General features: G+C 51.9%; 7 protein-coding genes across 7 annotated transcripts; 2 read left to right on the top strand and 5 right to left on the bottom strand.

Annotated features, from left to right (window-relative positions):
• Window positions 1–643: 643 nt before the first annotated feature.
• Window positions 644–1,588, bottom strand: Z519_07361 (uncharacterized protein; the record flags this gene model as incomplete). Its single annotated transcript, XM_016765096.1, has 1 exon — window positions 644–1,588. The coding sequence occupies one exon, from the start codon at window positions 1,586–1,588 to the stop codon at window positions 644–646; it is 945 nt and encodes a 314-aa protein (XP_016619046.1).
• Window positions 1,589–2,516: 928 nt separating this feature from the next.
• Z519_07360 (uncharacterized protein) lies at window positions 2,517–4,064 on the bottom strand (the record flags this gene model as incomplete). The annotated part of the gene is made up of 1 exon (XM_016765095.1): window positions 2,517–4,064. One exon carries the CDS (start codon window positions 4,062–4,064, stop codon window positions 2,517–2,519), a length of 1,548 nt encoding a protein of 515 aa, XP_016619045.1.
• Window positions 4,065–6,670: 2,606 nt separating this feature from the next.
• On the top strand, window positions 6,671–10,024 carry Z519_07359 (uncharacterized protein; the record flags this gene model as incomplete). Its single annotated transcript, XM_016765094.1, has 5 exons — window positions 6,671–6,955; window positions 7,026–7,338; window positions 7,444–7,653; window positions 7,877–9,864; window positions 9,920–10,024. 5 exons carry the CDS (start codon window positions 6,671–6,673, stop codon window positions 10,022–10,024), a joined length of 2,901 nt encoding a protein of 966 aa, XP_016619044.1.
• Window positions 10,025–11,261: 1,237 nt separating this feature from the next.
• Window positions 11,262–12,214, bottom strand: Z519_07358 (uncharacterized protein; the record flags this gene model as incomplete). The annotated part of the gene is made up of 2 exons (XM_016765093.1): window positions 11,262–11,807; window positions 11,885–12,214. 2 exons carry the CDS (start codon window positions 12,212–12,214, stop codon window positions 11,262–11,264), a joined length of 876 nt encoding a protein of 291 aa, XP_016619043.1.
• A 2,345-nt stretch (window positions 12,215–14,559) lies between these two features.
• On the bottom strand, window positions 14,560–19,539 carry Z519_07357 (uncharacterized protein; the record flags this gene model as incomplete). Its single annotated transcript, XM_016765092.1, has 1 exon — window positions 14,560–19,539. The coding sequence occupies one exon, from the start codon at window positions 19,537–19,539 to the stop codon at window positions 14,560–14,562; it is 4,980 nt and encodes a 1,659-aa protein (XP_016619042.1).
• Window positions 19,540–20,139: 600 nt separating this feature from the next.
• On the top strand, window positions 20,140–21,188 carry Z519_07356 (uncharacterized protein; the record flags this gene model as incomplete). Its single annotated transcript, XM_016765091.1, has 2 exons — window positions 20,140–20,284; window positions 20,335–21,188. 2 exons carry the CDS (start codon window positions 20,140–20,142, stop codon window positions 21,186–21,188), a joined length of 999 nt encoding a protein of 332 aa, XP_016619041.1.
• A 4,092-nt stretch (window positions 21,189–25,280) lies between these two features.
• Z519_07355 (uncharacterized protein) lies at window positions 25,281–26,059 on the bottom strand (the record flags this gene model as incomplete). The annotated part of the gene is made up of 2 exons (XM_016765090.1): window positions 25,281–25,928; window positions 25,982–26,059. The coding sequence occupies 2 exons, from the start codon at window positions 26,057–26,059 to the stop codon at window positions 25,281–25,283; spliced, it is 726 nt and encodes a 241-aa protein (XP_016619040.1).
• Between the last annotated feature and the right edge of the window lie 854 nt (window positions 26,060–26,913).

Here is a 26,913-nt window from a genome sequence, read left to right as displayed (position 1 = left end):
GTCTCCGGATGTCTCCCACACACCATCGTGCCACTAGGCCATCTATCAGCACTCTACTTCGTACTTGTATTGACTTGCATCAAGCTACCGGAATACAATTCAGCATTTTGCGGGGAAGACCAGAGTCTGTTATAACTATGGTATGCACGAACATGTGCGCCCTGATCTATGCTGCTTCCGTGCAACCACACCATGTACCGTACTTCTCGCTGCGTTCCCATGACCACCCTGGATGCCCGTCTCCTCCTCGCCATTCATACTACTCGTCTCACCCATGGCGCCACCCGCGGATGGCGAATATATGCCTCAACCATTTCGGACAGCCCTGTCCACCTGACATGCCTCGCCTCCGCCTTTGCCCTTACCTACCCAGATATTGTATCTCGATCCCCCTCTATTACTTCGGAAATCGTTGATGGCCTCCCCGGTGCCGGCCGCGGCCTTCCATCAACTCGATGCTGACAAGTAACAGCTTTCTCACCACTTTGAACGGTTCACCCTTCGACCTTGGAAGGGGGCCGTCCGCTCGAATATTGACAGAAACCCAAACTCATCCGGTCAATCAGTCCCCGGGGATCTGCCAGTTGATTGGTCAACACGAGCATCAAAAAGAGACCAGTGCCGATCCTCAACCCACCAAATCTCATGCGACGAAATCGAGACTGCCTTTGCCCACGGTTGATGGAGCCGCATCCGGTCCTTTTTGTTGTCGCAGTTTCTCCTCAAACCTGGCAAACTCCTTCATGGCAATCTCTTCCTCTTCGTCCAGCACCTGATTGACGCCCTTAACCTCTTCAATGTAATGCATCAGCATCGACTCGATACCATTCTTCAACGTAACGGTGCTGGAGTCGCATGTTCGGCACGCTCCCCGCAGTTTCAAATTCACCATCCCATTCTCAAAGCCGCGGAACTCAATGTCTCCGCCGTCTTCTTGGATCGCTGGTCGAATGCGCGTCTCCAGCAACTCTTTGATCATGGCCACCACCTCGTCATCCTCGTCGTTGGGAGCCAAAGAGTCCTCGCCGAGACCTCCTTGTCCTTCTTCCTCAGATGTAGATTTTTCCACTGTATTCACAAGTGCTTCACCCGATGTTATGGCCTCAGTAATCAACGCGAAGATCTCGGGCTTGATGTGCGTCCAGTTGACATCCTCTGCTTTGGTGACTGTAATGAAATCAGGGCCGTAGAAGACTGATGAAACACCGTCGACGTCGAGGAGCCTTGCCGCGAGAGGCGACGGGTGCGGAGCAGCCAGCGTCGACCGGGGCGAGTTGTATTCCAGAAACGTGGATGGGAAGCCTTCGGGCAGGACAGGGTGGTTGGGGAGAAACTTCAACGCCGAGGCATTGGGCGTTGGCTGTGTCTGGATATAGATTGACCGGCTTGCGGAGGGTATCGAGGTTGTGCTTTGCCGTCCCGGCCGTAGAATGGGCCGACGACGAGACTGCGACGAGGTAATGGGGGGAATGCGGACGGATTGGTGGAGGTGGCGGGTGCAAACCGCCCGAGAGGCCGGCCTTAATGGCTGCTTTGAGGCCAAACTGGCCAGAGCGCGCAATGACCGAGGCGGCATGAGGTTGTGCATTGTATAGGTGTGCATGGCATGTCCAAATTCGAGTACAGAAATAGCCAGGACTTGTACACAGGATGCTTTGGTGTTGGCAGTTTCCAAGTTCGAGTTCCCGAAGAGCGAACTTTCCAATAAGAGCGCCAAGCGAAAACTTTGAATGACGCAACAGGGAGGCCATGTCACGTGGAATAGCCTGAATTTGTCAGCCTTTCACGACCAATCATCACCCACCCACTCGCCACTTCTATGACAAGTCAGAATCGAGCAAAATAATTAAGTATCTGGCCCTTCCAAACGGCTTTGATTGTCTCCAGTTGGTCAACTGTCGCGTCGATATCGGATTGCAACTGGATTTGGCGTGCGCCATGTCATCATCAAAGCCTTGCAGCGTCTGTCAAAATCCGACCTCCAAGTATCATTGTCCTTCATGTAGGGCTGCAAGGTGCGATACCTCGTAGATAAAATTACATCAGTTGTTATTAACCATTTCGTGAAACAGCTGTTCCTTGCCGTGTTTCAAGACGCACAAGAGCCAATGTGACCAGCTCTCAACCGCGAGTGATTTTTCAAGCCCGAACGCTACGCCGCCGAAACCAGAGGCGGCTCCAGTTGAGGACATTCCTCTCGGCGACCTTCTGATCGACGATGCAAGATTGCACAAAATCTTTCAACAATATCCAAGCCTACGTGCCAAGCTCAAATTCATCTTTGAAACCACTATCGCAGATGATCAGGGAAGGGACCAGTCCGCATTCTCTAGTCCGCGAGGGCAGAAATCCCAAGATACTCCACAGAAACGTATTGGTCGTGCTATGCGACTTCTGGAACGGCTGTTAGATTCAGATACGGCCGAACCGTCAGGTATGATGGCCTTTGCAGAGTTAGTGGCAGATTTGGGTTCGGGAAAGTTAGAGAAAGATTCAAATCATGCGAGTCTCGCTGCCTAGAGCGATGTCTGCCCTCCATGGAGGGTTTGTGGCAGCGGTGGCATTACTGGGCTTTTCGGCATCTTCTCCTGGACAGGAGATCCTTTTCTGGACCGAATTGACCCTCTTTGGAGGGCCGGCCTCTCCTCTGGCTCGTCATCGAAATACATGTCAATCAGCTTTTCAACTGGCGACCTCGGCTGGAAGATGCTGAAAATACTCTTACGCCGCCGCGTTCGAGGTCTAGCGCCGCGATCGTCGCTCGCTTCTGGCAAACTCACGCTGTCCGTTTCCAGCGTGGTGGAGACCGACTGCTGGTCTTCTTTCTCGTCATCCGAGTCGAAAAAATTCAACATGGGAGGCTTTCGCTTCTTGTACCTGTGTTCGAGTGTCTCTGGTCCGTCCCGGATGGCAAAACTTTCCATCTCTCGGCGTAATTGGTCTTCTCTCGGATCGCTCAGTGTCAAAGGTGTCAGAGGGGAATTCGATTTTAATGTCGCATTTGAGTTAGATTGGGATAGCGCAGGAACAGGCGGTACGTCTCCTTGAACGAACAGTTCAGCAGCTTGATCGGACCAAAATCCACCATTCCTTATTGAAGGCCGGCCATCGCTTGTTGTCATCCGCCTACGAGGAGTTGGCCTGGGAGGCGTAATTGCTTCTTCTTGTATCATCTCCTTAGCCGCTTCTTTCTTGCTTGAAGTTCTGGGCGGCAAAATCCGAGATGTTGGAAAGGATGGACCAGGTTCGTCGTCTTCAGAGCAGCCGTATTGATGGTCTTGATGGTCTTTTCCTCGATCTTCGAGCACCTGATCCAAGACATGGCTCTTTTCAGAACTTGATGCGTGATGGCTCCCTCTCGACGGGGGTGACGGTGACTGTCTCTTCCAGAGAAATCTCTGGCGCGAAGATTCGGAGTATGATTCTACTCTGTCTGAGTATCTGCTGCTCGAACGGTCCTTCACTAGTGTTGTTGGCAAGAATTGTTCCTCTGCCCATTGTTTCCAGTTCCCAAACACTGGCACCGGGGAGTCCTGTCGTAATTGGTCCTGTTCAGGCGGCGGGTTCTTGGTGCTTGATGTGGTCTGAAGTTTGGCTTCGGTAATAGGAGTGGGCACCATCTGTTCTGAGGAAGTCGTGTTGCTGGCCGCGTCGCTGGCCATTTGTGCTTGTGTTGGCTCGTTGGAAGAGGATGACTCGGTCGGCGACTTGAATGTCGGCAAAGCCTCCTTCTCTTCCAAAGAATAACCATCCTCAAAGGAGAAACGCTTGATGTTGATTCCTTCGGATTTCTCAGAAACGCTCCTCGCTCGCTTGAGACGCTCCTCCACTTCCTTCATTTCGGCGGTATACTTGTCCAGACGTTTGAACAGTGAATCGAGATCCAGATCACCGGTCTTGCTGCTAAAGGGCGAATGTGAAGAAGTCGATGCCGTCAAACCGCTGGATCTGGTCTGGTAGGTTGCCATCCATTCCCACGTCCGCTGCATGGCGTGACCAATAGATTTGGTGCTTGCTCTGGTCCTGCCACCTTCCCCATGGTCACCAGAGTACAACGATGACATTGCCAAGTTTGAGTGTGGGTTTATGAGAGTCTGGAGAGATGTCGGGCTCAACGCGTTCACAGTAGGTGACATCCGGAGACAGAAACGGCCGCCATCACTTTATGTTGAAATGTGCTTGACGTGTCGACACTTGAAAGGAGGTTGGCGCATCCGAATGCCCGTTTTTCTCACCCACCTTTTTGAGTGGGAGCGAAGTTAAGCGAAAGGGGGGACGGCAAAATGTGTGAAGCGAGGCTCGACCAAAAGCGATGACCAAATCTCAATCCAGCTCGATCACTCGGTGCCACCCACGGCAGGAAAGGAGAGAGTTCCTACATAGTAAGAGTATAACACTAAAAATGGCATGGCGGGCGCCGTAGATGACGGAGGAGCTGAGGCTCCCGTCTAAAACAGGAAGCGGGTGGCTTGAAAATTGGTGATAGACTCGTTGGCGGGGCGGCACAGAGACATGATTCACACTCGAACGACGAGAGTACGAGCAGAAAAGTGTTGACAGAGATGACTTGGTCGTGCAGGGTGGTACCAAGTACCGAGTGCTATAGGTAGCATTGAGGTGCTCGGTAGTATTCAGAGTGACATGGACAAAGACGAAGAGGGGCGCAGAGTATCCAGAACGCTCGCTCTGGCGTCCAGAGATCGAAAAAGCTTCTTCGTCAAACTTCCGGACATCGTCGGTTCAATGGTGAAAGGGAAACGCCCGCGCGAGCCAGCCAACCGTAGAGGTATCATATTACCTACTTAGGCGCCTTCTCATAAGATTGGGACGAGGCTTGCAAAGAGTTCCTTCAACAGAGTCATGATTCCATGCCTAGCCCTCTCTTCAATCAGCTTCGTCGGGGAATTGGAATGCACAGAGAAAAGCGTGGGTCTGAGAGGCTGCCAAAGACCAAAGGTTAGTGGGCCAACGGCAAAGGGGTGTTGGGGGAAGTGGAGAGGGGCCAGTGGAGTGGTTTGTGGGAAGGGCTTGTAAGGGTTTTCGAATGGCCCTGGGTGGCCCCTGACTAGGATAGACTGTTGTGTCAGGCTCACTAGCTGCAGCAAGGTCGAAAGAGGCCTTTTAGCAGCGAGGTGAATAATCGTACATACCTACCTAGGGAGGATGTGGAAGGGGAGGGCGAAGGTGATGATGTATGTGCGCATATACGAGAAGGAGGAAAGGGCATAGTCGGTAAGTGAGTTGTTGGCAGAGTGAGGTGAAAATGAAGTGAAAGTGAAGCGAAATGAGTTGAGAGTGATAGTATTACAACACGGCAGTACTCTCGCGCTTCTCTCACAGTGACGACATGCAGTTGGTAATACATAAGAACGCACACACACATGATGAGAGCAGGGTGAATTTCCAACTCGAGCAATTTCAAACACTGGACTGCAAGGTCTGCAAGGTCTTCAAGAGCAGGATGATCGTGCATGGTGGCGGCCGGCGGGAGCAGCGCCAGTCGCAGCTTGTGGCAGCCGCTAGAGCCGCAACTGGGGGGTTGCTTGCATATCGCCCGACTAAACCGCCTAAACCGCTTAATGCGCCTGAAAGCGTCTTAACCAGTGTCAACCGACGCCTACGCCAGCCCGCGGAACCACAAGCCTGCAGCTTCCTGCAGCTTCTTGCGGCTTCCTGCCCGCTGGTGCCGCTTCATGCATCGCCTACCACATAGTTCCTGCATCAAACTTCTTGTTCCTCTTCTTCTCTCGTGCCTGGCAGCAACGAGAGGCCGAACTGTCACTTGTGCTCGGAGCCACCAGTTCCTTTTCACATGGGGGCGAACTGTCAACTGCTCGTCCTCTCTTTCTCTTTTCTCGTGTCCGAGACACTCTCTCCGCCAAACCTCTCCAGCAGTTTCAATCCCCCCTACTAGCTACCAAACCTCGAGTAGCATTGTACTCCGTATTTCTACTTGCGTCTTCTCCTCCATCTCCTTCTTAGACTCCTCCACCCTCAATCCCTATACCTCAACCTCAACTTCACTCAGCTTGGGTCCAGCCACCTCCCTCCCACCCCCCTTTGGGCCCAGTACCTATCTCGAACTCAACCCGCCAGGCTAGATTGCCCTCTCCACCGTTGACCCAGCCTCGGGCCTCTCAGATATCCACCCTCCGCTCATCCCCTTCGGAGGACTGTGCTAGACCTCACCTTTTCTTCTCAATCCCAATCCTGCCTCGATCGACACTCGCTTCTGCTCTCATATACCCTGGCTTTGTTCACGCTCGTTCATTTCCGCGAGCCTGGTGGAGGAGCCACGCTCACTACGATCACCTGAAACCGACAGACGCACAATCACCACCACTTCCCACCTCCCACCTGCTCGATTCGTCTAGTCCTCCTTCACGTATCTCTCTCCTCGACACGGAGCTCTGCTGACCCGCTAACCACATTCATCTCCTCCCGACTCCCCGCTAGCCCATCTCGAAGTCCCAGAGACCCATTGACTTGGTGTCTTGATGTCCCAGAAATCCATGACCTCCACCAGTTTCCAGCTTTCTGCTCGTCATCCGTTTGCAACGACTGGATTCTCGCAGGACCAAACCTGAGCCTGAGCCTATCCATCATCCCTTACCAGTGGTGCCAGTAGCCATGCAATGATTGCCACCTGACCCCTCCAGCCCCCCAATCCATGGATTCCCGTTCCACGAGGTATCGATCCCTCGATGCGAAGAGCATTGAGCCACCGTCTCGAGCCAGGGAACGACACAACTCGGCCCCCACGGTTGATCGACGGAAAGACCAACATCAAAGGCGTCCATCAGCCGCTGCCAGAACCTCAGATGCCAGCCACCGAAGCTCAAAACCCCATGCTCGCGGTGATTCTTTGACTTCTCCAGACCGTGCCACAAACGCCCGACGCTCAGACCGCCATCAACTTTCTGGCTATTCCCTCGAGGCGAAGCTACCGACCAAGGTACGTCTGGGTCTGGCCCATTTCTTAGTTCTAATCCTCGGCAGCTATATTGACCTCGGTTTGTCTGTAGCCAAGTGACTCTGAATCGAGCTCGTCCATTAACTTGCTGGTCTTGGGCTCACGCAACTCGGGCAAATCCACCTTTATTCGCAACGCTATCGGGAAAGAGCGGTCTCGTGCCTCGACTGAAGTCCTCATCAAGGACAGGTGCTATCGGATCCAGCTCTTCGAATTGCTCTTTGAGGATGTTGATTTCAGTAGCGAGCGAAGAATCGAATGGCCACCATACTTGAATGGGGCTCCTTTGCCCGAAGTCGATGGTGTGTTTTGTCTGTACGACGTCTCTGATAAGGAAAGCGTCGCCGACGTACCGGCTGCATTGAGTAAGTACTATCCACGAGAGAGCATAACGACCTTCCCCCCATCTGTCCTCAGCAGCCTTGTCCTTCCAAATCAAGATCAGTCTCCCGCTAACAACGTCTCTAAAGCTTCCATGACCAATACTGGCGTGCCTTGTATGCTTGTTGCCGCCAAATGCGACGTTAGGGACGAATCTCGTCAGATCAGTGCACGATTCCACGAGACTGTTCGTCGCAACCTTGCCAAGGTTGCCATTGCCGAAATTTCCCTAAGATCTCCCGAGAATACCAAGCAGTGTTTTCTTGCAATGATCCATCGAGTCATTGCCTCTCCACGAGGTAAGTCCTGATCAACATTGAACTTGTCTTGCACAACGGATTCGAAAACGTTTCGTCTCCTCTGAATCTCGACCCCCCCCAAATTGCCACTCTCGCTTCTCCCATCCCTCATCCAGCTTTCCCACATTCTGATGCTCCACAACCATGCCCTCATGGCCCGACCCTCATGCCCAAGCCCGCGTCTCTCTACGAATTGTGACCTTATCGCTGACAGCGAATACAGCGTCTATTCGAGCGAGCAAGTCGTCGTGCACCTCTACAGAATCTTCGGGCAGTCAGCGCGTCGCCTCAAGGGATCTATCCCCAAAGACAGCAAGAAGCCGAAGCCGATCCAATAGTCGATTACAAGTGTCCAAATCCAAGGAGTTCTTGCTGAATCTTTCTGTGCGACAAGCGCTTATCGAATCCGAGAACGAATATAGCCAGTCTTCGGAAGCGGAGGATGTAGCCCCGGCCGGTCGCAAGACCAAACTCAGAGTGGATACCACGGCTGTTCCTCAATCTCGGCGCCGGCCAGCAGAACCCCATACACCAATATCTTCTGGTGAATATACCAGCAAATTGATGTCTCCTCTTGAGACTTCGACAACAGCAGTACCCGAAACACCCGATTCTTATTTTGTAAAATCAATGCTTCGTCCTGAGTCGACATCCACCGTTGACAGTCGGGCTTATCAAACCTTCCTAAACATGGACGAAGATTCACATGACCTCTCGCCCCGAACAGAAGTGGAAGCCTTGGGCCCTCCTTTGGGCAGTCTAAAAATTGATGAAAATTCCAATATAGAGCGCGGGATCCCGTTCCAAGAACTGGTGGACAAGCTCCTCTTGTTGCCTACGAGTAAGACGGATTCCAAATTCGTCCCCTCCTTTTTGTGTCTGTACCGTGCCTTTGCAACTCCACAAAAGTTGCTTTCCGCCATCATCGACCAATTCATGAAGGTGGAACAGAGTAAGATGGTTCATTTCACCAAAGTCGCAGAAATGCTTCGCTACCTACAGGTACTGGCTCAATGGACTGCCACATATCCCGGAGACTTTTCTCCGGGTCCTGCTCGTGATATTGCTATTCCTTTTGTGCAAAGCATTGAAAAGAGCAAGGTGTTCGCCCCTGCTGCCAGAGAAATCAGCAACAACTTGGACACCATCATTCCTGATGAAGATTTAGATTGGGCCTTCGATGATTCTCCCTCTCCGTCGAGCAAAAAGAGTGGTGCAAGCAGCCACCACAAAACGGGCATGTCGTCGACTCTGGTTCCGTCGCCAAGCACAGAAAATGTCACGAAATCAAGTCGCAGGCGACAACGGGAAGATGACTGCAGTGAAGACGATCTGGACGGGACGAATTCGTCTGCACGCGGATCCAATGTGCCTTCAGCATCCTCCAGCATGATCAGATCAAGCAATCCATCCAGTCAATCATATGCAAACTTTCTTCAATTGGAAAACGCAAAATTGGAAGCTGAGAGGTTCAAGCCAATACCCCGTTTCCGTCTCAGCAAGTTTCAATGGCATCTATTTATGGAAAGCACCCTCGATGATCTTGCCAGGGAAATCACACGGATCGATTGGACAGTGTACTCGGCGATCAGACCTCGGGACTTTGTTCGACATGTCTCTCTTTCAACGTCACAGAAAAGAAAATGCTGCTCAGCCGATAACATCGGCGCGATGGTGAAAAACTTCAACCACTTGGCATTATTTGTTTCCGGCATGATCCTCCTCCGAGACAAGCCAAAACACCGCGCAAGAGCCTTGGAGAAATTTATGGCGTTGGCATGGAAAGTGAGGCAAATGAATAATTACAACTCCCTTGGTGCTATCGTGGCGGGCATCACTGGCCATGAGATCGCTCGACTAGCTGCAACCCGAGATTTGGTACCGCCAGAAGTTCAGAAGCAATTTCTGAGACTGACAATTCTCATGGGAATATCAAGATCCCACGCAGCATATCGAATGGCCTGGGACAATTCCCCCGGGGAACGGATCCCATTTCTCCCACTTGTCCGGCAAGATCTTACAATGGCTGCTTCAGCAAACAAGACCTTCATAGGCACGAACATAAACTGGAGGAAATTTGAGATCATGGGAGACGTCATCGTGGGCATCCAACGAAGCCTCGAAAATCCCTACAGCTTCCCGCCGAGGTCCGTTCGGACTGACGAGATAACCAAGTTGATCTTAGAAACCAAGATCCTGGAGGAGTCAGAGGTGAGATGCTTGCCTCATTTAATGGGTTGCGACTTGTTCTAACTGCGTACAACAGGATTCTGCAGACCCACGAAGTGAGTTATACGACCGAAGTGTACAGGTTGAACCACAACAGACCGGGATTGATCCTAGAAAAAAGTTCGAATGGTTACGGCGTTAAATGACGTAAAAGATCACCGTGGCATAAAGCGACGGCCTGTGAAAAAGTTATGACCGACCAGTCAAATATGGTGTACAGAAAATTTGGCACGAAGATAGAAAGGAGGCTGGAGGCTCTGAATAAGTCTGTTGAAGATGCGGGCGCACTGTTGGTACTATGAAATTATGATTTACGACAAAAGACTTGATGATGATACAAGTGACTGGATTTGGAGTTAGGACAGGAACAGGGAGGACATCTTTTGAAGACATTTCACGTCATTCTCTGTGGAGGCGGTAGGGCTTTCTGAAGAGATCCATTTACATGGCGGGCGGCGGAGGGTGTGGAATTCGATATGTCGGAGTGGGAAAGAAAAGCCGGCCATGGTATTCAATGGACTGCACGCCTTTCGGATTGCTGGGTCCGTATTCGAAGGAAGAATAGCGTGGAAATTGGTTGGAAGCCAGAGTGGCATCAATGCGAGGGCCGGGACCTCTCCGAGTCCAGGCAATAACCGAAACGAGATGGAAAACGGAAATCAGGCGAAATCAGGCGAAATCATGGCTTGTGACGCCGTCGACCATCCAGCGGTATGGATAGCGGCGAGAGTCCTACACTTTGGGAGATCGGATCCTAGGCATTGCGGCTTGCTCGACACTGCAATGCCAAAGGGCCTTGGAAGAGCAAGCTTCGACTTCCTCGGCCAACACGGGAGAGTGGCATTCTGCTTTTGTTCCTGCTCTTGCTTTTTCCAATACGGTGACGGGAAGACAAAAAGTTTTCAATCGACGCGGCAAGAAACTGCGCAAAGTCCCTACGGCCTATGTCGAATTGCCGTATGGCATCCGCCGCAGAAGATATGTTCAACATCCATCCAACATGTCCAAAAAATCAAACTGCAGTTTCCAACTTCAAGCATGTGCCCGTTGCAGAAGCTGTAGATCATCCCTTCATTCATCCTCTCAGGTCTGTGGGGATTCAGACCCGCCGCAGCCAAATCAAAGGATTTATGGCATTTTCTTCCGTTCATTGGTCGCTGTCGCTTGTTCCCTCTTAGGTTGTTGATTCCCTCGTCCAAACAGATATTACTCCGTACATGTCATACACCAGTAATGTCCACTTTTTCATTGCTGGGATCCAAACTGCACCAGTATAGCAGAGATCAAATCCTTTCCGCTTTCCACGGAGTACAGTTCAGTTCAGTCTTCGTGTTTCGTTTTCCTGTGCCTGCTTGTCCTGTGCTATTTGACCCTGGTGGTCAGACCATCGTTGAGGGCCCCATCTCCTCATCTCCGCTCTTCTCCTCGGGACTAACAGCGTCCTGGCCGGGATTCGCCTCTTCATACCGGAAACATTTGACAAAGTGGTAGTACCCGGCGGCCAGCAGGGCGCCCATGATCGGTCCAAACCAGTAAATATAATGATACCCCGGGAAATAGGGGGCTGCGACAGCAGGGCCGAAACTTCGCGCCGGGTTCATGGAGGAACCCGTGTACGGAAGACCTGCCATCATGCCCACGAACAGCGCTAGGCCGATTCCCACGGGAGCCATGAATGTGGCATAGTGTTTCTCCGCGGCGAGCATGAGGATGGTAAACACCAAGAGCGAGGTGAGGAACATTTCGATAAAGACGCCCTGGGCTGGCGTAGTGTTGTTGCTAAGCACTGTGCCCGCGACCAAGGGACCGGGGAACATGCATCTTACGAGGGCGGCGGCGATGATGCCGCCGAGGATTTGAGCAGGGAATAGAAGGAGGCCGCGAACCCAAGGGAGATTCTTGGTTATGACGAGGCCGAGGGTTACCTGATGTGATTTTGGTTCCTTGGTCAGTCTCCCAAAGTGCGCCAATGAAATTTTTACAGCGATGCAAAGAGACATACAGCTGGATTAAATAATCCTCCGGAGATCCTATAGAAAACCCACACGGTGACGAGAAGCGAAAAGCCAAAGGCCAAGCTCGTCAAGGTAACTTGAGTCGGCGTATTTGCTACACCTCCGCTTGTGATGGCTGCGGTTTGGGCGCCAGCAAAGGCGAACCAGAGGAAAAGGGTAGTGCCCACGAATTCACCAGTCATGGCGATGACATGGTTTTTGGCGCGGCCCCGACGTGAGAGAAAGTCTCGATCGGGGTCATTGTTGCGAGGGAGATGGTGGTGGTGGTGGTGGTTTTGGCTGTTGGAAGGCGAGCCTGTATTTGCGGTTGTGGACATTTTGTGTCGTCGGGCTGAGAAGGGGGGGAACTGGCGTGGCATGCTGGAAGCGATGAAAAGGGGTTTGAGAAGTGGTTTGGAAGAAAGTATTGTGTGCGTCCTTCCAATGGAAAGGGAAGAGTTTGGATTTGTAGGGAGCACAGGAGAGAAGAGAGAGGGATGATGTCAATAAATGACCTTGGGGGGCAGTCCGAGGAATACAGTGGCGCAAACCTTGCTGTAGGACTTGCCTCCAAAGGTGGAACCTGTTCAGCCTGATGGGCTCGGTACAAGGCGAGAGAAGTGTGCGAGCATCCCGATTTCCCTTACATGTGGCTTCGCTGTCAAAGCTCCTTGTCGATCGAATGCAAGAGCGGCATGCACCGAGTCAAACGAACATTAGTATTGGCTCCGAGGAGACGGAAGTGAACAGACACAACCCTCGACAGCCATCAAGGCGCTCCAGGCCGGCCGCTGTGAAACCCAATTGTGATGGGTTTGGCAAAGGCGATGTTGTCACCGACTCTCTGGAGATGCGATCCGTCCTGTTGGACCCCGGTATGGGACTGCTTGCTGTTGGCGCGGCTGGTAATGTCCAGCATGACATCAAAAAATATCCACAGTCCAAGGCCCTGCTCAAGCAATATCAATAGTCTGGGCTACGCCCACGGGGATGCCGTTCCGAAGATTGGAACATGATATTACCAAATGCAAGTCGATGACAAAAAAGAATGGTCGTCAAAACAAGAAAGCGACGAAGGAAAGAGGAAAAGATGAAATAGGAAGACGGGGGAGGTGACAACTGCCAAGACCAGCTGACCAACAACTTACATAATCCCGTCGCGGCAAACGTCAATAGCACACGTCAAACTGATGTCGAGGGCCCATCAACCATATATATACAGGACCACCGAGCACAACTTAGTTCTATCCCAGATCGGTCTTTGTGGCACCATGATGCAGACGGATCTAGACAGAAGAGGACGGAGGGACTAACCATGCCGTCCGTGGCCTCCGCTACCAGCCAAGACTTCGCTGCCTTGGTATCCAGATGCAAGTTTCAACGTCCCTCGAGGTATTGTTCCCTCCGAGCCATGAAGCGGCAGACGCATATGGAAGGCCCTCGGTTTGTTTCGAGTATTCCAAGTGCACCTGCTCAATTCTACTCGAGATTTTGGGGAAAGGTGAGCACCAAGACTTGGTATCGAGTAGATCATGGTACCCGATTCTGGTCCTCTCTTACATATCAGCTATAAGGCTCGACTGCACACCATGATTGACGATCATCGATGGGTTCCCCCTTCTCATTCATTTCTTAATGGCTGCCGCCAAGCTGTGAGGCCGACTCGTTGACATTGACTGTTCTCGGCATCCATTTGGCTTTACGTCAGAAGGATATCAGGGAAGACTGTCTTAACCAGATAGTGAGTTAGTCTTCGCATATTTCGGGGCCTCTCTGGAGACCGGACTTTTTGCACGGCAAGCATTGGGCAATCGGATCGCAACGCCCTACTCAACGCTCTTGGAACACCTAAGTCAGCCTCCTCAGTTCACAGCATTGCCTGTGCCGGAAAAGAGCGATCATGCACGACTAGCTTGACGCAGCACAATGGGGTTATGAACTATGGGGTTCTATAAATGCTTCGTATGGCACCATTGCCTGGATTTCTCCTCGACATGGCTTTGTTCGGCACTTAGTTGAGGAGCGTTGGAACTGTCCGATGCTGGCTTCCGTGGGCAATTGCGTCCACTGGCCCCTCTGTTTGTTAGTTCGAGCCGTGTATCATCTTCGGAAAAAGACTTCTACTGACTGCCCAATCGTCGCCATTATCTGGTCGACAATGGCCGTGTTCTCGTTGGTCGGCGCGCTGACGCCTTTCTGTTTCAAGCTCAGCCGTCGGTTTCCATGCAATTACACTGACTGCCGAATATGCAAGAGTGGCCGCTTGGTCATTCTAACTAACCTAGGTTGGGCTTCAGAGCGTCAAGGGGTTCTCGGTGAGTGTGTGTTGGCTGGTGGGTGTACAGGCATTTGCCAGTGGCCACCACCTATGCAATCAATCTCAAAACCCGGTGCTACTGTAAACCAGATCGCCACGAGTCAGGTACCTCCACTACAAGTGACGACGAGTTATGCATTGGAAAAAGGATATTGAATATAACCGAGGGGTATCTCAATTCAGATCTACAATCGCGCTGCTCCGTCCACGTCCAAGTCATTGTTCCGTGCTCAATTGGCATGAAATCACATTCATATGGAGATAACCTCCCCACCCATCTGTTCAGATTTTCGATTTGCATCTACTTCGCATCCCTTAAGCCCTCCGCGTTGTCCACCTCCCCGGTACCGCCGAATATTTTGCATCTTAGACCTCAACTTGATCTCGCTCCTCATCATCCGCGAAGTAACTCTGGTCGATCTTTAGGATCCATTCAACTTTCTGACTCTCGCTTCTTGCTGCAAACAGGAAGGTGTTCTGCTCGCCATAGACAGCAAACACGTGCGCTAGACCATGGAGTTCCGCATTGCTGCCTGCCCTTCTATGACCCCACCGCTCTCCCGACGAGAAGTCGGTGCCGTCATGCACAATGGATGATCCACTGCCAAGTAAGCGCTTGAAGTCCGGATCGTGGTCGATTCGTGCATGAGTGAGGTTTACCGCGTTGACTCCTTCGCCGTCAGGGACGGATTGAATGAGAAGATAAGGAGGGCGTAGATCAACAAAGCGTCGTTTCCATTGCATGGTGTTGGTATGATTGCCGGAGCCCGGGGGATCGTAGGTTTCCGAGGGCATGAGAAGATAACCTGATTTGAGGGACACTGTGTTCTTGGGCACGTGGGAGACGGTGGCTCGATACCGCGTCGACGGCAATCGCGAGGTCTCGGTCAACGGCGCAGGAGACGCTTGGGGGCGCATGCCCTCGTCGGCATCATCGAAGATCGGATTCTTCATCTCCGCACTCGGCTTCATCCAGATCGCGAGATACTTACGCAGAAGTTCCTCCTCCCTGGTATCCGGCGTAGAAGGTGATGCTGCACGAGACCTGGCTTTATGTGTGGTTACACTCAATTTACGCAATCCCAACGAGGCTTTCGCGGATTCAATGTCCTCCAATTGACGCCTTTTCCTTCGGGCGATCAGGTAGTCTTTGACTAACGAAATACCTCTTGGTTGCCAATTACCGAGAAGTTCTTCGCCGTTAATGTAGTTCTTTGAAGTATCCAGACGCCAGAGATCGGCTGCTCTCTTTGCACTGACTGGTCGTACAACAATTAAGAATAGTCCATCTGTAGCGTGCGTGACCCGTGTTTGGTTCCAGAAAGATTTGAACAGAGACTGCGGGCGGACGTAAGATCGCGGCAAGATTTGTAGTTGTTGGTCGATGGAGAATGTCATTGGCTGATCGTGCCCCAGACGGTTGGAGATGACATCCCAGCGCAGTGAGATCTGGATTCTGCAGTTTTCGTTGGTGGCACGGTCGAGCAGAAGAGTTTTGTGGAGCGAACTGTCCCATTGTCCCACGATGGTGATGTTCGAGGTGCCATCGGCATTGTCTTTGATCATGGGTTCTTGGATTTGTTTGAGAAGGATATCCGGTGTGACAGAAGCAATATCGACGACTCGCCCGGACGAATCTAGTTGATGAACTTCCCCGACTCGCAGGGACTTCAAGTCGTCCCAAGGCAGACCTTCTGTCAGAACGTGCGTCAGATTGACGGATATTCGACGTTGGAGTCCCTGATGCAGCTGGAACGCGCCGCTATCGTTTGCGTTGTTTTGTAGGACTTCGACTGGCATATACTGGCCATTTTCTGCTAGTTCTAGGATCTGGACTTTTGCAAAAACGTCATGCCGTTCTTCAACACTGTATTCAGACTCTGGCAGGCGATGAGCAGGTTGATGATCGGGAGGTTGTTCATTCATTTCACGAAGCTCGTCCCAGCTGATCAGCTTATCGAGATGGGTCGAGCTAACTTGGGCAAAAATGGCGATCTTCAGGATCGCAGATTTCTCCCCTGACCGACGGATGCTCAGGTTGTGAATGCTCTCAAAACGTACAGGACCGTCGCCGAAACCATGGACGGGCTGGGTGGTGGCCACGCTCTCGTCCTCAGTTCCCAGGACTGTCATCTGGGCATGAACTTGCGTGCCCTCGTGTTCAGCGAATCCCACAAAGTCACGCATGACAATGTTGAATTTGATGGTGGAAGGCGGGGACTCTGCTAACGAGGGTTCCAATGACATCCTGACCTTGCCAACAATTTGTCTAGTAGATGGCGAGGATATCTCTACCACAAAATCTTGGACCCGTGTTTCAAAGACCGCAGTCAGAGGAATACTCCCGTCCCCAATTAGCGAAAACAAAGGCTGGTCAGAGTCACGAAATGGGTTGTCCATCCGGAAATGCTGCAAATATTCTGGCTGATTCTTGTATTGGCGCATTTGCCGCATCTTGGCCACTCGTAATCGGAGTTTCTCCAGCGACCAAAGGTGAATACAGCTGAGCTGGTTGTCAATGACCCTCACGGCAAGACATGGCTTGCGCGCATCCGCGAGAGCATCATCGTCATCTCCGGAGATATCTTGGAGGATGAGATCGTACGACGAGCCTCGTTCTTGTCCATTGTCCAAAATCACAAACTGGAAGTTGGTATCGTGACCGAGCAGCTTGCTCATGACCTGCGCTTCCTTGAGAAGACCGGCATTCTGCAATATTGCCTCCGCTATCAAGATATAGTTCCTTTGTTGCCATTTCTCCACGACGTTCCGTGCAATGGCTATTTCAGAGGCTTGCAGGGGCAGAAAGCCAGCTGGCGTTCGAGAAGCCTCTCGTATTCGGACGTCCTCATCCATTTTCTTGATCTGTGCCTCGTACACTTCTTTTTGTTTTCGAAGTTCTTCTTCAAACTCCAGTCTTGCCCGCTCCAATTCTTGCTGCATCTGAACAGCTTGAGCCTCTCGATCTGTCTCTTTCGAAGATTTCTCTGCAATTCCCTGCTTCTCCTCTTCCCCCGTTTTCTGCACCGGGTGGTGAACTGGGTGTTCAAATTGGCTCGGGGTCAAAGTCGGTTCGCCGTCTTCTTGCGAACTGCCATGTACAGAGGGCGTCCCAGGCAGTGTAAGTGCCGTGTCGAGAGAGAAGTTGTCGATGGTTCCATTCGACATGTACTTGTCGCGCACGAGAAAAGAGCTGAGGTCATCCGAGTCTTCATCATGTTCAAAATGCTTGTTGTCGGAACGCCCGCGTCGCTCCTCCCGCGCTCTTTGGATGTTCTCAAACAGACTGTCCAGCTCCTCATCAGTGAGTTGCATGATTTTTGGGTCTGATCCGAGAAGTGCGCCCGCTGCCTCTCTACGGGCAAAGAACCAGTCCGAGTCTTTGTTACTGCTGAATCCTGGAGATTGGGCTCGGCTTGAATCACCATCAAATTCTGATCCTGCCGCGCTCCAACTTCTTTCATGTCCAGGACGGAAAGGCGTCGGGGAACTCAGCTGGCTAGCAGTCACAGATTGTCGGAGCAGACTTCTCTCGGCGCGCTCGGCTTTGGCCTCCAATGGGTTGTTAAACCTGAAGATATGAAAGTCCCCCAGAATAATGCGATTTCCACTTTTCAGTCTTCTCGGCTTGTCGACCCGCACGCCATTGACCATTACAGCAGCACCCTCATGTGGGATGATAGTCACAACGTTGTCAACGTTCTCAAGCTTGCAGTGGTGATCAAGGATCTTGGATCCATTCAGTCTGATCTCGGAAGCCTCAGATGAGTCGACGTTCCCCACCGTGGTAACTCCTGGCTTCAGGTTATAAACCAGGCATTCAGCCAGCAGAGGATCGTCGCTCAGGTTGACCAAGTGAGGCATCTTTTTTGGAGTGCTCATGCCTACGTTCCCCTTTTCAATGCTGATGCCCAACTCTTCCAGCGCAGCTTCTCTCTCTTTGTGAATCTGCTCCGTCTTCTGGAGCTTCTCTTCCCAGGTCTGGTTGAGGTCCTGGTACAACTTCTCACTTTGGCTCAATTGGTCCATGATTTCGGCTTTACTGACACGTTTGACTGATCCATCGGTCTGCACAATCGAGACCATTTGCTTGTCGAGTGGTGTCCCCTCCGGGTAAGTCTCCTCGGCACCGGCAGCGGCAGTCCCCCCAAGCTGGCTCCTGAGTTTGGCAAGTTCCTCTTTGAGCTCACGAATCATGCGTGCGTTCGGATCCTCATTAATGACAGCATGGTTCTTAATTCTCTTAGCTGAGTCCGCGTATCGAAGGGTGCTTAGTGTTTCCTCAAAGTTGATATCAGCGGGCGAGATTGCAGCAATCATCGCAGTCATGCTGTTACCACCGAGTGAATCTTTCAGAAGCCAGGTTAGGACCGAATCTCGGTATGGTACTTTCAAGCTCTTTTTGCCCGAAGAGAGGTCCGCCAGTGCCGCAATGACCCGACCCAAGGTAGAAAGCGACCGATTGATTTCTGCTCCTTCCTTGAGACGGGCACCTGTAGCGCCAGTGGAAGTGGCACGTTCTGAGCCAGCTAAATCGACCAAGCTGATCTTTGCGACTTTCTCGGTATCCATATTGGTTTCGGCATCGTGCCGCTTTTGCGTGAGAGTGAGGGTGAAGACGGCATGGGAGCGACTGGAGGTTTCGTTCATATTAGTGGCTGCCACTGTTCGAGCTTTATTGCCTTCGTCCATGAGATTTTCGATCTCACTGAAGGAGCGAACGGCCAGCTTGGCCAAATCCTCCACATAAGGACCTGTGGAAGGATGCTCTCTGACGCGGAGATTGCCCTTGGTAGCCGGATTCAACAAATCTCTGACGCGCTCGTTGTAGATTTCCAAATAGGACACTTCAACTGTGCAGGTCAAGTGAGGATCGGACTGCATCCCATTGATCCGTTCGAACATTTCTCGACAGATTCGAGGGATAACACCTGCCTCTTCACCATATCCCATCATGCTGTAGGACTTGCCGGAGCCCGTTTGGCCGTATGCGAAGATGCAGTTGTTGTAGCCCTGAAAGGCATTGTCGAGTAAGGGAACACCCAGATCATTGAATAGATCGTCTTGACCAGCATAGTTTGGGTCTGCCTTGTTGAAAGACCAGTAGGATTTGTCGAATTTGAAGGTTCGCTGAGCGCCTGCGCCATCCTTTCCACCTTTTCGAAGACGGTCTTCTGCCTCTGGAGGGGGTTGTAGAACGGTCTGGGCATTCTGCATCTGAACAATACATTTTGCATTGCGATCGATTTCACGACTGTTAAACGGTCGCACTCGGACCACGACCTTGATATTTCCTCCTCCGCCGAGGCCGCCTCCTCCACCACCTCCACCGCCCGTGGGCGCCATGTTTGTACCTATGTTATAAGTCTTGGGCAACGTGTGCTCGCATAACCATCATTCGGTTGGGCGAGGGGGGGATCGGCTCGCGTCGGATCTGGTCTCGTGTGCAGCTTTGTTCGAGGCAAAGCAGGTCGCGAGTATGTGTTCATATACTTCAGGAGTTGACTTCGTGGATTGTTTTGGTACGTTGCTTGATGTTTGTCGAGGTTCTTCGATGAGGAGCGTGTCGCGTTGGGGGATGCTGAATGTGAAATCGGGACGCAGTTGGAGATCCAGGGAATCCTCTTTTGGGAAGCGACGCCGACCGGGCACCACGGGAGGCGTTTAGGCTTGAATTGGTGACTAGAGGCACTGGTGGCACCCAAGTGGGCTCAGGCACAAGAGGCGCAGGCATACTCTCAGGCGCCTCATCCCCGGCATTTCGGTGGTTGTCTGCTCCACCATTTGCAGTGCGTCATCGCACTGTGTTGGTTGACCTGCCACTTACCTCTCGACAGTCCGAGGTATCAGAGAACAAACATCATTTGCGACGAGAGCATGATCATGTGGTGCCTTACCATGACGATATCATCACCAATGCGAACCAGGGTGTGATAAGGACCAGAGATGGCCAACTCCTACACCACGAGAAACGGCTGTACGTCCAAAAGAGGGGCCTTCCTCGACGGCATTTGGCATTGCGATTGTGACCCGCGCCTACCAGCAGACAAGTTCCAAGTGAAAAAGAAATGCAAGAACCATGGAAGATGGTGTACGATTATCATGTCTGCACATTGGCCTGATATTGATGTATTGCGATAGTCTACACCTGTCAAAAGCCGCGGCCCGAACGATGCGATTTCTTCATATGGAACGACGATGCTAAGATCCGAGAAGAAGCTGCAGTCCTCAGTAACTCTCGGTCGGAACCAATTGCGCCCATTCTACACACTCCTCAGAAGAAAGATCCTAGCGCTCTGCCTCCTACACCGCAGACGGGGCCCAACAATATCAACAGGCAACAGACGAAAGAGCCGGTACACTTTAAGCATGAAGAGAGCTTTGAATGGTCTTCCAGCAATGACGAAGAACTGATCAAGGCTGAACAAGACATGTTGGAGAAGACGCCGTTCCAGACTCCGAAGAAAGCTCCTCGAACAGGGACTCTGACGTCGCCAGGCAAAAGTACTTTTGTTCAGGCGGCAGACGAGGCCGTCCCTGCTAGCGAGGCATGGCCTCTCAGCGACGATATCTTCACTACTCCCACCACCACCTATCAATTTGCGGGTGGCGGTTTGCTCTCGCCATCTAGTACCCAGGTTAAAAGAGCTGCACAACATATGCTGCCCGAAACGGAGCCATCCACTCTTGCTTCTGAAGCGCTCAATATATTGAGAAACTCCCAAATCAGTTCACAAGTTGAGAGGGAATTGGTGGATCTCCTCAATAAGCACGACCTGCGCACCCAAGGCATCATTAAGGGCCGAGACATTACTCGCTTGGCTGTCCAGGTCAAAGATAAAAAGATTGCAGAGCTGCAAGCTCGAATCTCGGCCCTTGAGGCAGAAAAGGAAACAAATAAGAGAGTCATATCACACCTGAAACATGATATGGCCGCGTCTCCGAAGAAGGATAAAGGAAGGAGTACACGTCGCGGACAACGACCAGAAGCCTGAGCATTTTGGCGAGGAAAAAGCGATACCCGAACGAGTGGACAATCGGTATGAGGCCTAGCGTCAGGTTCCCTGTGCAGTTCGACGGCAGCAAAGTCACACCACCCAACATGCACGTCAAGCTTCGGGCCGCACAACGACCTTCTGGCGTGCAGACATGGAACTCCATATCAGTTCCTGTGTGATGAGGTTTTTGATTGGACGGAAGATCGCGTCTGGCTCCTTTCTGGTCCCAAGCCGGACCAAAACTTCGCTCGCCTAAGATCAAACACCAGGAGATACACCTGCCAGGACCAGCAGCGAAGCTGTCCTTGGGTTCGCACCGGTTGGAGAAGTTTGGACCTTCACCCTTCCCATTGGGTTATGCAAGTCTGATGCTGAGAAGGGGTGGTGACGCTTACCAATTGAAGAACTTGACTGGTAAATTCGGCACGACCTCACAAGTGACTTAGAATTGGCGAATGCATGGCCGGAGCTTTTTTGGTCGTGTGCTCGCCGCAGACGCCGACACACATACTACATGCGCACACTCTTTGCCATCTTTCATTTCAATGATTTCTGTTGGCCTAGGAGCAGAGTTCCTCTATCAGCCGGCACCGCGTTAAAAGGCGAATGTCCCAGAATGCGCTTTCCGACCTTTGATTTCTCATATGACGAAATTTTGGGGGTCTCGCAGTCGTCTGCGACACGAGCCTACACCTGGGGCGTTTTGCTGTGTCTTATGGAGGAGCCTGATGGCCTACGCATAGCGATCATGGCGGCTGCTGATTCTGCTGGAGTTCACAAGATACTCCGTACTGTTTCTCCCAAATTCCCAACTTGGAGCGTACCAAAGTGGAACTTTGTCGAATTCAACAATCTATCCGCCGACTGCCTAGCCACTGCTTTTCTGCCACGCCGCACGGCACGGCAGTTGAAATTCTAAACGCCGTCGTCTCGCCTAAGTTGACGATGCACCCAAACGATCACAGTCGCCCGAAGACTCCCTTTTCGGATTGAGAAGTTCCGTCTTCCATCTGCATACCTCCTGAGACATATCTGTTAAAGAGGCGGACATGGGCATCTTGCCTTGTTTGAAGATTCAAGAAGACGTCTCCTCCGGCGTGTGTTTCTTTGTTGGGAGATGATGGCTTTGTCCTGTTTCCCCCCTTGGGAGCCTGGAACGACACGGTCGCACAGGGCCTCGTATTTTGTATTCGGTCTCTAAAATTCCTGCATCCACCCCAGCGGGCAAGTGTGACACAATCCTGTGCAAACTCATCCGTCCTATTAATGGCAACAGCCTTGCAAACCGACACATGCGGCAGTGTCTTGCCGTGAGGACGCACTGCGGACTAGTCTAATTACGTCGACGAACTTCTGATGTAGACACGTTCTCGCACTTGCATCAGTCCCTAGTTTCAACTTTCAAGCCGACTAGGTTGAGAGAAATCGGTTGGGAGGGTTCTCTAGCAGGTGACAAGGCCGAGTGAAAAAGACTGAAGAAGGGCAGCTCGCACTTTGCTCTGAGAAACCCGTTTACTTCGGATTCGTTGCACCATCTCATCACAACAAGAGCATGAATTTTGTCCAATGCGCCAATGTACGAGGTACACAATCACCTTGAGCTCGTGCACATTTCTCGATCGTTCGGAGTGGCTTGAGCGAACCGAGCGGATTAGTCGCCCTTCCCTTGCAGGAAACGGCGACACAATGATAACAGAGCCCGAGTCCTTCCTGTCATCGGCCTCTGCCAGCAAAGAGAGCATGTGAAGAAGAAGGCCCCTCGCCCCCTACGAGCTAGCCCAGTGTGTTTTCCCCAGCCTTGCCCCTTGACATCTGAATCTTCAGTCCTCGGCAGGGGGCAGCCTTACCAACTGAATGATCCTTCCGACACAACATTTCCCTTCTCGGCATTCATCCTCGTGAGTAAACGGTTACGAAGTACTTTGACCTCCATTACCGTTATCCCCGGTGGGACTCTTGGGATCCTGCACGCGACAGTGCGCCATGGCGGAACTTCCCAGGGTACCGAGTAACCACACCCATTTCCCAAATGCCGATCCAGCGGACAAACCCCGTATGCAGGTCCCCAACCACATGGATCTGCAACGTGGCTCGCACACCATCACGATGCGGATCTTTTCCTATTTTGTCAGAGGCACGCAGATGAGGAAACAGACACGATAGATAGCGCCACCCAAGAAGGGGAAAAGGATTGTGTAAAATCGAGGAGGACATGGAACACGAGAAAGGATGGGGCATGGTGGGGCCTATGGCGCGGAGAATACTTCCAGGACTTGCACATGGATGCCCACCACCATTCTCTCGGTATCTTCCGATGCACGACAGCGAAGGAGGTCAAGGAGAGGAGCAGAAGAAGGACAAGCAAGCGCGGTGGCAGATAAGGCCTTGGTCTATGTACATACATCAAGAAATGTATGGCGGCTCGTCCTCGAGATTCTGATTGGGACGCACAGCACCGAGATATCTACAGGGTGTTGAAGCAGCGCCTACTGGCTTGTGTCCATCGGCCTACATCCATATGAGCACCGCAGTGGTGTGATTGACGCTCCCCAGCTATTGGAGGCGCAAAGACATGCATATCGGCGCAGAGCGTCCAGGCACATACCCAACCCTGTTCCCCAAGGGATTGTTCTAAGTATTCGGGTACTACTATATCGTCTCCGTCCTGCCTTACCCATTGCAAGGAACCCTTAGAGGGTGGCACCCGCAAAGCCACATGCTTTTCCACAAGACTGGCACTCGAATGGATGCCGGGCAGCTGGAATTGGATTTCCTCGTACTTGTATATGAATGAGCCCTGTTTGTCCTCTCAAGGAAATCTATTTGCCAACGTGAAGCCCTAGTGGGAAATTTTACTTTTTTCCTTTCATCGTTCCCTTTCCACTCTTCACTGCTCCCTTCCAAAAGCTTCGACGCTCTCCCCCCAGAGGAATACGAGTTGCCCTGAGTCCATCGGGCCCGCCATGTCGGCACCGCTCGTGTCGTGTCTGATTCGGTCGCGAGCCGTCCAGGGACGTTGGGCGCAAAGGATAAAAGCCAGCTAGGGGATATATTAGTCCAGTTTGACCGTTTGACAGCACCCGAGACTTCTCCACGACCCCGGTTCTCTAGCTATACTTACACTTTCATTCGGTCTAACTAGCTGCAAGTACGGTAGGCTACAGAGGTTTGTGCCTGGTTGTTTTCTGGTCCCTTCGAACCAACCCGATTCTTTGAGGACTGATTTGATCCCCTTCGCTTCTAGTCCCGAGCATAGCCATACGAGGTCCGAAATACCCCTCCTAAACACCATGTCTCTCCCTTTTTTCCTTTTGGCCAACCTCTCTGATGCCAGTTTCAAGGTCGACCAAATACGACCTCGGCTTCAAGTTGCGGCTTCCAAAACCTGGGTCCGTGCCACATTTGTCGTGGCCCCGACACCAAATCTAGGTCGCCATGCCGGATAGGGGTGTTGTGCCGGCGTCGTGGGAGAGCCTTCTAAAGAAGCGAACCATGCCAACCACTTTCCACACCCATCAAGATTCTTATCCTCCCTTACCTCATGAAAAGCTGTCGTATCACGCTTGCCAAGACATGCACACTCGCTTGAGGCTAAGCAGGGCATGGGAAGCTTCTGGGACTGAGACATATCCCTTTCTAGTATCTTAGGCGTGAATATATTGTACACTGGAAATTGATATATGGTGCTGCTGTACTGTAGCATATACTGTCTTCTCCAATGGTGATGAGTCTGGTCGCTGCACTAAGCTTCGTGCCGATGAATACTTTCAAGCCAAGACGAGCGGTGAGACGCAAGTGGTTGTCAAGGGAGCTGGATGGAGGGAACAAGCGAAAATGATACCGTGTGAACAAGAAATGCCGAGGATTTCCGTATCCCGACAGATCGAACATCTTAACGTCCACATGCATAAGAGGCGGTACTGTGCGTCCCTCGAGATGACCAAGGTAGAACTCCGGGGGATGACAGATAATTTTTGGTTGCAACACAGATCCCGACATTGTTAGATCGTCGCCAGCTCTAGACCTGAATGGCTCATGATTTCATATCAAGTACCGATCCCCGGGCAGTCGGTTCAACTTTCTTCACATTCATAGAATAACACATTTAGTCCCTCGCTTTTTGTTGTGATCGCGGTATATCCGTTGGTGATCGGAGTCAAAGTTGTTCCGTGGACTAGGTTGTGACAGATAGTTTGTGCCTTTCCGGTCAATTGGCTTCATAGGTGATTGCCGCTGTCTCCTCAACTGTCTCACGACATCGTAGAAGGCCTTTTCGACATTGATGCAATTTTTAGCCGATGCTTCTACGAACTCGCAGCCCAGGTCTTTGGCCAGTGCTTGGCCTTCCTGAAAAGGAACCTCGCGTTCATGATGCTGGTCGCTCTTATTGCCGACCAACATAATGATGGGAGGGCCATTGTAGGTGGATTGTCCAGGCATTGGAGACTGGAGATAGTTCGCGCCGGTGGGAGAATTCGGATGGCCCGACTCTTTGACTCGCTGTACCTGGGAATAGAACTTCTGGATTCTGCTGAAAGAATTTCTCGAAGTGATACTGTAGACGAGGATGAATCCTTCACCGTCCCGGATCCATTGGTCACGCAGAGCAGTATATTCTTCTTGTCCTGCAGTATCGAGAACTTCAAGCATGCAAGCCTGTTGATCTATCATGACTTGCTTCCGATAAGAGTCTTCAATGGTCGGATCATAGGTTTCGACGAAATGGTTAAGACATAACTGCAAGGGGGACTCAGCAACCAGCCGACCCAAGGGGAAGTCTGCAGACGAACCTGAATGGTCAATGCCGTTTTCCCAACACCGCCATCTCCTAGCACCACCAACTTATATAGGGTCATTTTCCCCGTCATGATGTATGCTAGTCCTCGATGCCGACTTGGGGTGGGCTAATGGTAAACCTGCAACTTCGTGCTTCGGAACGTCTCACAGAGATTTTGACAGGCCCGACAAGCAACACTGACACATCCGCTTGTGCGAAAGGGCGCAACTGCGTTGGGTTGAACAATGGGTACCTTAATAAAGTCGCCGGCTGCGGGAAGTGTGTTGTATGAGGGTCTGGCCTAGACCTCGACAGAACCGCTGGTGACTCGACCAGTTGAAAGAGGGCAAGTCAATGCGATCAGCTGGTGACACGGCGGATCTCTTTTGTGAATGTTCTCCTCTGACTCGGGACTCAATCGAATAGCGTCCAAGACAAGCGGCAGGGCAGGACAGAAAGCCGTCCGTCGCAACAGGTCAGCCGTTGGGTGTCGATCGGCAAGCAGCAATCTTAACAGCAATGCAAGGCACTGCAAGTTGCACAGGGATCGGAATCAGACAGGGGAATCTTTGAGGGTCGGCAGTCGATCAACGGAAAACGAGACGCAGGGGAGGATTTGCTGTTAGGAGACCTGCCGTCGGGGGGAAGAAGTCGCTGATCAGTCCTGCAGTTCGGGGTATTGAGGGGTGATTTGGGAGAAAAGCAAACCTTGCAAAGACCGTTCTCTGACTGAGCGGACGTTGCTTTTACCGGTCTATCGGAGGAATTGCGAGCGATTTCGACAGAGACGGGAGGCTGATTGCCTTTTTCGAGGACAGCGGGATATTCTTAACTGTGTGAGAGGTCGGGGCCTGTCTCGAAGATGTCTCGAGGCTGAGAAGTGACTTCTCGAGGGATGGCCTGCGGTGGTTGCTTCTTTGGGGGCGAACGCGGTGGAAGCGACGG

Source organism: Cladophialophora bantiana (genome assembly GCF_000835475.1).
Source record: "Cladophialophora bantiana CBS 173.52 unplaced genomic scaffold supercont1.10, whole genome shotgun sequence".
NCBI lineage: Eukaryota > Fungi > Ascomycota > Eurotiomycetes > Chaetothyriales > Herpotrichiellaceae > Cladophialophora > Cladophialophora bantiana.
Note: the sequence above shows the minus strand (reverse complement) of the source record. Positions and strands in the feature narration are given on the sequence as shown.